General features: G+C 39.9%; 1 protein-coding gene across 1 annotated transcript in view; it reads right to left on the minus strand.

Annotated features, from left to right (window-relative positions):
* Znf25 (zinc finger protein 25) overlaps positions 1–7163 on the minus strand; it is a 12312-nt gene extending 5149 nt beyond the window's left edge. The window contains exon 1 of the mRNA XM_029535293.1: positions 7103–7163. Coding sequence (XP_029391153.1) covers positions 7103–7163 — 61 coding nt within the window. The remainder of the gene's footprint in view (positions 1–7102) is intronic.
* Between the last annotated feature and the right edge of the window lie 2202 nt (positions 7164–9365).

Below are 9365 nucleotides of genomic sequence, written 5' to 3' on the forward strand. Positions count from 1 at the left end.
TGCTGGCATGTGCATTAGTATCTAGGTTTGGTGGCTGATGATGGGATGGATTCCCGGATGGGGTAGTCTCTGGATAGTCCATCCTTTCATCTTAGCTCAAGGATGTCTATTCTCAGCATTTCTATTCAGACATAATCTTGGATAGACACCATAGCTGTGCTATAAATAACAAACTAGAAGGAGAAATAAAATCATTTCTGTTTGTAGATAGTATTCATTCATGTGGACCATTTCAAAGAATCATTAAAACACTTCCCATGACTGATAATTGAGTTAACTAAAGTCAGTGTTATTTAACTATGTATTTCTATATATAATACTATCAAATACCTAAGCATTAGTTCAACCAAGTATGTCCGTGCATGAAGTAAACCATACAATAGTGAAGAAAGAACTCAAAGACTCGAGCTTGGAAGACTACTGTGTCAATCTTAGACCAATCAGTATATTTAACATAATTCTAATCTTAGAATGCAAAACACATCCAGTCCAATTTTAAAGGTTCCCATAGTCTTTAACAGTTCTGACAATGTTCAAAATTCAGAGTCTCCTCTGAGACGCAAGCTAATCTTTACTTTGAGTCCTTATAACATCAAAAACAAGTGCATAGCCAGGCAGAGGTAACACACACCTCCCAGCACTCAAGAGGGAGGCAGAGGCAAGCGGCTCTCTGGAGGCCAGCCTAGTCTACTGACAGAGTTCTAGGACACTCGGGGCCACACAAAAAAACTGTCTAAAAAAATAGTACATACTTCCAACCTACAATTGTATGGGGTAAACATTTCTATTCCAAAATATAGGGAGGAGGGTTTGGGGTATAACAGGGAAACAGAAGCAAACCAGAAACTTAGCAGGGAAAATACCAGATCCTTGAGCTCCATGTCTAGTATCCAGCATACCTACAGCACACATAAGTCTCTCCTGAGTTGACTCCATTGTGTGCTTACAGTTTTTCTCAGCAGTTATCCTACAGTCCCGGCACCTCCAACATCCTGGAATCTCAATGACAACTTAGGGATCATCTGCATAGCTTCATGGGTTTAGAGAAGGAGCCTTTTAATCCCAGTATTACATGAGACACCTGGTGTCCCTGGTGAGGTTTACTTTACTCATTTGGTATGGCTTGCCAGTCTCTTTCCATTGGAGCTATTTTTTTCTTTATCATACACTATTACTTGAAAACAAATCAGTCTAGTTTAGTCTTCTCAAGAAGGGAGGGAATATGCTCCACCCCCTAGAGGGGACAGTATCTATACATATTTGGACTGTTTTATGAAGAAGCACCGGCTCTTCTCATTTACATTGAATTTATATTGAAGTGGTCTCATATACTTATTTTATGCTTTGAGTTAGAAGCAAGCATTATGGTATTTTTGGTGCTTAAACTGTTCCAGCTTTTTCATTGAGAAATTGTTTCAGGTCCCCCCCCCAACCCCTATATCCTTTTACCACTCCAGTTGTTTAGTTACATCATTCCCATACTTCCTGACAATATGGAATTGTCTGAGCTTAATGTATCACTTGCCTCAGTATTAGACTCAACCAAGTCTCCACAAAGAGGCAGGCAGATTCTAGTCTGCACTACATAATGAGACTGTCTTAAAAATACAATACAAAACAAAATTAAACCCAAACCACTTTTATACAAGACAATAAAAAGCACTCTGTGTGCACTCCTATAACTATTAACTCAGAAAAACGAGAATGACAGTGAGTGTGAAGATGGGGAGAACTGGATTCCATGCATTGCTACCTGGACTATCAATGGATATGGCCACTGTGGAAACTGTTGGGCAGAGATCCGCAGAAGATTGATTTAGCAATAAACTCAACGACCAACTGGGACTTTGGGGCTATCCTTACTTTGGCAAGTCTTCAGTTCCCTCCCCAGGATGAGCAGACATTTGTGCATGTACCCTCATGCCACGTCACACAACAAAATCACATGATTCTATGTGATTCTATTCTATAATCCCTAGGATACCACCAAAAATGTTCCACAGCTGATCAAGGCATTCAACAAAGTATCAGGATACAAAATTTAAGTTGCAAAAATCAGCAACCTTCTTATGTACAAATGATGAACATATTGAGAAAGGATGGGGCCCATCTCCCATTCCTAATAGCCTCCCAAAAATATCTCAGAATAAATCTCAGTAAGGTAGTAAAGACCTGTATAATAAAACCATAAGCATACCAAAGAAGGAACTTGAAGAAGACACCAGGAGATGGAAAGACCTCCTACACTCGAGGATTAGCAGGATCCTCATTGTGAAAATGCCCATTCCCACAAAAGTAATTAACAGAGTCAATGCAGTCTCCACCAGAATTTCAACACAATTATTCACAAAAATGAATGAATAATCTCATGTTTCATTTGGAAACACAAAAGTCCCAGGAGGCCAAAACAATCCTGAATAGTAAAAGAACTGCTGTGGGAGTCACCATTCCTAATTTTAAGCTTTATTACAGAACTATAGTGATAAAAACTGCACGGTACCATCATAAAAAGACATGTTGATCAGTGGAATAGAACAGAGGACCTAGATATAGGTCCATACACGCAGGGCCACCTTTTTATATACTAGAAAAAAGACAGCATCTTCAGCAGATGGTGCTGACCAAACTGGATGGTAACACGTAGAAGAATGAAACTAGATCTTATCTCTCACCATGCACAAAACTCAACTCCATTGGACCAAGAACCTAATGTAAGACCTAAATCTCATTTAAGAGAAAGTATGGAACATGCTTCAATGTATAGGTACAGCAAAATACTTTTTCAGTGGGTCTCTGATAGCACAGCGTTAAGACTAGAAAATGACAATTGGAGCCACAAGAAACTAAAACACTTTTGTAAAGCAGAGCACAATACAATCTGAGTAAAGAGGCAGCCTACAGAATTAGAAGAGGTCTTTACTAACTCTACAGCTGACCGAGGGCTAGCGAATAGAATATACAAACAACAACAAAACCACCCTAAATACCAAGAAAAAGACCCAATTTTTTTTTTCACATGGGACACAGAATGAAGAATTCTAAAAAGATGAGCTACAAATGGCTGAGAAACACTTCTTTTAAAGAGTTATTTATTTATGTAATTTAAGCACATGCGTGTCCTATTTGCTGTTATGAGTACTCTATTTGCATGTGTGCTTGCATGACCGAAGAGGACATCAGATGATTGAGAGGCACCATGTGGGTACTGGAAATTGAATTCAGTACCTCTGGAAGAGTAGCCCGTTCTTACTGCTGAGCCATCTCTTTAGCCCAGAAATATGTTTTTAAAAATGTTCATCATCCTAAGCCATCAGGGAAATGAAAATTTAAGACTTTGAGATTTCATAATGCCCTAGTCAGAATGGCTGAGATCAAAGAAACCAATGACAATAAATATTGGTATAGGTATGTGAACACTTATTCGCTGGGGTGGGAGTTAGACGATGCAGACACTGTGGGCACCAATGTGTTGGTGTATGATGACTTGTATATGCTTGGTCCAGGGAATGGCACTATTAGAAGGTGTGACCCTGTTGGATTAGGAGTGGCCTTGTTAGAGTAGGTATATCACTGTGAGTGTGGGTTTTAAGACCCTCATCCTAGCTGCTTAGAAGCCAGTATTTTGTTAGCAGCCTTCAGATGAAGGTGTAGAACTCTCAGCTCAGCCTGCACCATGCCTGCCTGGATGCTGCCATGCTCCCACCATGAATCTCTGAACCTGTAAGCCATCCCCAACTTAATGTTTTTATAAGAGTTGCCTTGGTCATGGTGTCTATTCACAGCAGTAAAACCCTAAGACATGGTGAGTCAGAAAGCTAGCAATATATCCATCACGTGTTCCAGGTATGCCATTCTGGGGCCTAAACCCAAGGCTTCTATATCTTACTACATAGGTCCTTGCTCATCTGTGTTCACTGCTATTGCATTCACAATATCCAGAAATAGAAACAGCCTCAATGACTATCCTGGTAGGATATGCCAACTGATACAATAGTAGCACAAATGTTACAGGAGTAACCAACTGGCTTTAAGACCACACATAGAACTCATTCCTGGTACCCTTAACTGGAGCAAAAACAATTGCTAGCTAGATCATAGGCCCTACAGAAGACCCTACTAATATTATTTTATTAATATTAATATTAATGTATTATATTATTTTGCTAAATGGATGTAGTCATAAACTACACCCTATGATTTCATCACTATATCCAAAGATTAAGGCATTTATCAACCCTTTTCACAGCAGCTTCTTTCTGCAGTTGATTGATTAACCCAGGCCCACAATTGGTCCAGGTGTAGAGAATAGGAGACTGCAGTAGATTCTAAATAGGAGACTCCAAATAGGCCCAGTTGGGACAGGTATATCACACCCTTTCGTCCCAGCTCTCAGGGATCAGCGTAGAGATTGTAGTGCCAGAGACGGTGGATAAAAACTACAGTTAAACAGTATTTTCCAGACACACTGAGGGAGTTGCACATACAAATGTCACAATGGCTATGACAACATGTTTAGGACCTATGCAATTCTAGCCTGTGGAGGGAAGGTGGGTGAGGAGCCCTTCCTCTTGCTGGGGAGCTGATAGACACCAGGAGAAGAAGAACATTTTTTAAGGATGTGACTCCTTGTGGGTGGTCTGGCTCGCATGGAAGGTGACATCTATCAAATGGGATTGAACTTAATGTTCTTTTTCTTGAAAATGAGGATACAAATTTGGGTGAACAGGGAAATGAAGGTGGATCTGGGAGGAGATGAGGGCAGGAGTAAGTGTGATCAAAATATATTGTACTAAAGTCTTAAAGAATTTTTAAAAAATATTTTTGAAATGTTAATACACAACCAATTAAAGGCTTGGAAAAGCTCTCTGCCATACCTAGATTTCTATCTCAAAGTATCTTCAATTCCATTCACCCTTGTAAGGATATCCAAAGATTCATGATGTTTATCTTAAGGGCCCATGCTTCTTGACTAAATGGACATTTAAGGTTTTAAGGTATCCAATTGTACAGCTAGCCAAGATAGAAAAGATATGAAATAAACATATTTTACTAATCAAAAGTAAATAATGGTACAACTCCCACTAGAATCCCATTTCCCTCGCTGATTATAAAATAAAAATGAAGACTTAAATCAACATATCAGGAAGATACTTGCACATCAATGTTAGTTGAAGCACTATTCATAATAGCTAAGTTATAAAACCAACTTTGGTGTCCAATCGTGGAAAAGTGGACAAAGGAAAGGTAACATAGGCTCACAATGGATTTTCTGCTATAAGGAAAGAGAAGTCAGGGTGCTTTGCAGGTAAATAGATGCAGATAGACTGAGTCAAGTCAGCCTTAGAATGGCAGACAGTATGTTTTTGCTCATTTGAGGCTCCTAGATTATACAGACATATAAAATCAGACATGCGTCTATGACACAAGAATAAAAGTGAATCTACGCCGGGGACAAAGGTGACTGCTGAAAGGGTGGAGATGTGAATTGAAATACATTCCATGCACATAATATACTTTTATGAAACCTTAAAACACAATAATGCTCATGGTGTCTCCTGATATGACTAAAGAATGCTTATTCTTTTCATTGGCTTTTTAAGAACATTAAAATTTTTCACAGTGTATTTTGATTATATTATTTCTGGTCTTCTAACTTCTCCCAGATCCTGCCCATTTCCCTACACAACCAACTTCAGGTTTGTGTTTTCTCTCTCTCTCTCTCTCTCTCTCTCTCTCTCTCTCTCTCTCTCTCTCTCTCCCACACACACACACACACACACACACACAATCAATCAAATGCATAATAGCTAAGTTATAAAACCAACTTAGGTGTCCAACAGTGGAAAAGTGGATAAAGGAAAGGTATTATAGACTCATAATGCTCTCTCTCTCTCTCCCTCCTCACTCTCCCTCTGTCTGTCTTTCTGTCTCTCTCCTCCTCCTCTTCCTCTTCTTCTTCCTCTTCCTCCCCTCCCCCCACAAATGAAAATGGAAATCAAATCAAAACAAAACAAAGTGATTAAAAAAATACTGAAACAAACCAAAAAAAAAATTTCATTGAAAAACCTTGACTTGGAATCAGTTTTTTGTTGGCCAGCTACTCCTGATCATGGGGCCTGCCTGAGACTGTGGGTGATACACCCAGTGACACTCTATTGGAGAAAACTGATTGTACCTCCCCAAGCAAATATAGATTGTAGATAGCTTCTTGGTTTGGGGTGGGACTTTGAGTTCATTTCCCCATATCTGTGATGGGGATTTTTTTTCTGGTTTGAACTTTGGCCGTGTAGTCATGTCTTTGTGACTTCATACATCAACTCTGTGTCCCAAAGAAGAATGGCATGGCCTGGTTTCTGGAAGAAAGGGGCAGCTCAAGGGTGTGTGACCCAACATGGCCATACTGTCTTCATGTTCATTTTAAGTTTAGGTATATTATTCCTATTTTATGTCACTAGTAAATATTATGAGAGGTGGGGATGGGGGTCAGATCCAGATCATGATGGCCGGTGGATCTGATCCAGGGATTGCTTCCTTGATGCTTTTACCCACTATTTCTCTCTCCTGAAGACTGCATCCCTGTCTACAGAGGGGGCCTGTATCCCTGCCTACTGAGGGGAATCTGCATCCCTGCCCACTGAGGGTATCTGTATCCTTCTACCATCATGGGACTCAAACCATATATGCCCTCTCCACATGCAGATGGTGATGCTTAACCTACAAGGAGAACTATGAACTAAAGAGCCCAGGAAAGGGTGCGCCTGTGTTAAAAAAGCTACTGACTGAGCACAACTGTAATTATAGAGTCCTAGGATGTTACACGTCCAAAGCAAATGACCTTTGTCTGTCTTCAGCCTTCTTGGTAGCCACTCATTTCCCATCTTTGCGTCTGACCTAGCATCCCTCCTGGTTAACTCCTCTAGAATGTACAGACAGACCCCAGCTTTCACCGGTGCAGAGACCATCGATGTCATCAGACAGCATCTGAGGCTCCTGGGAGATTTCCCTGCTGCACTGTGCTCCGCCCACCTGGTGCTGCTTTCTCTGACATCTCTCTAACGTACCTTAACTTATGACTCTCTTCTGTCATTACTAAAACTGTTACCAAGTTGAAACATGACATTCGGGGTATCCTGAGTCTGTGTTCCTAAGCCATATTCACCCATATTTTGCTCCAAAATAAAATATCTTTCTTCTTCCTTCTGGCTTGGGTGCTATGGTTTTGCAATGGCATTCTTGATTTCTAGTTAGCTCCCTCTTACCAAATTCAGGAGTCTCCTCAATTATTACCTTCGAAAACAGCGTTCCCTAATAACCACATGACCTGTTTTTCACTTCTTTGCTTTCAAATTGTTTGACTACTCCTCTGAACATAAACCAGAAACACAAGTCAAATATTGGTGAATTTTATAGTTATTTTAAAATCATATTTGTTAGCATCATAGTGACTTAGAAAAGTCTTTACATAAGAAGCTGTCATGTTCATCATGGTGGTCATAAGATTTCTCCAGTTCTAATTTTCACATTAATTAAATTTTAACATTAGTTAAAAAAGGGGGGGTAGGGAGGATGCTAACAATTTTCTCCCTGGAAGTGACAGACTTACTTCATATTTTTTTTTAAAAAAAAGTTTGTTTCTGGGCATGTGGTGGTGCACGCCTTTAATCCCAGCACTTTGGAGGCAGAGGCAGGAGGATCTCTGTGAGTTCCAGGACAGCTAGAGCTACACAGTGAATTTTGAATAACCATAATTTTTCTGCCACTTCAGTTCTTTCAAATATGAAAGATATCCCATGAAAAACTGTCAAGATATTTGCATAAAAATCACACAGGTGCTTGCCCTAGGGTATCAATCATCACTGCTCAGGGGTAGCTTAGGAGGCCTTATGGGAGCATCCCATTTTCTCAAACAAAATGTTCAAAAGACATCCACTCAAGGGTCAAGGGTTAACTAAATTAATAATTTTTACTGTAGCATTAAGGATGAATGTGAATGTAAAGTATGATAAGGAATCAGGAAAACTAAGCCATTAGTACTATTATTATTACGAGTGTATTCTCATTATCTTTTAATCGCCCCAAAGTAACAGTGTTTACTGTTCCCTTGAGGATATTCTTAAGGAAATGAGAAGTCTCTTACTTAGCTCTTTGCAAAAACCTACTGACAATAATATGTCACTGTCATATTTTTGCAAGCTCTTCACTTTCATGCTATATTGAAAGTTAAATATGAATCAAAATCACCATATATCTTTAAAGCAGCAGTTTTCAACCTGTGGGTCATGATCCCAAGTGACCCTTTCACAGGGGTTGCCAAACACCATCAGAAAACACAGATATTTATATTATGATTCATAACAGTACCAAAATTATAGTTATAAAGTAGCAACGAAACCAATGTTATGGTTGGGAGTCACTACAACAGGAGGAACTGTATTAAAGGGTAGCAGCATTAGGAAGGTTGGGAACCACTGCTTTAAAGAATTGTTCTTAGTTCAGAGCAGAGGCTGACTTACTTACTGTGACACAAATATTTTATGAACAGTATATCCGAGATGAAATTTCAGCAAGGAAATAGGAATTTTAGTTCCTTCTCAATACAGCTAATATGTAAACACTATATAATATACACCAAAAACATACAACAACACATTTCATAGGTAAACATAAGTCCCAACTTCTGTTGCTCAACTTGTGTAATCTTTCCTCAGCAGCTCCCCACCATCATCCTCACTGTTATAAGTGATGCAGGACGGTCATTGGCCTGTATCAACAGTACAGATGCAATTTGCTCATTCATAGCATGACCTTTAGTGGTACAGGATCCCTTGAATGGGTCTGGAGGGCCCCTGGGGCTCTTCAGACCATACTTTCAGAGCTACTGTTTTATTCAACCCTGAAGGCACTTTCCTAGCTTAATCTATTCTGGATCGTTTTAAAGATTGATTTATTTCATGATTTTGTATGTATGTTTCGTCTGCATGTATGTATGTGCTCCACGTCAATGCCTGGTACCTGCGGGGGTCAGGAGAGGGCATCGGCTCTCCTGGAACTGGAGTAACAGAGGATTTTGAGACACCATGTGGGTGCTGGGAAATCAAACCTGGGTCCTCTGCAAGAGCAACTGCTCTCATCTACTGAGTCAACTCTTCAAATCCATAGATTCTCTTCCAAAAATCCTCATTGAACATATGTGTGCACTCATAGAGTTAAACAAACTAAGGTACCCACCTTGAACTTCGTCATTTTCTGCTGTGTTTGTAGAGCGGGCAGGGGGTCCACCCTCTAAAGTTGGGAAAGTGAAGCCCTAGGAAATCATACGCCACAGCTCCAGGTCTCCTGTGAGGAAGTTAGACACAGCATTTTAA

This window comes from Mus pahari, chromosome 2, assembly GCF_900095145.1.
Source record: "Mus pahari chromosome 2, PAHARI_EIJ_v1.1, whole genome shotgun sequence".
NCBI lineage: Eukaryota > Metazoa > Chordata > Mammalia > Rodentia > Muridae > Mus > Mus pahari.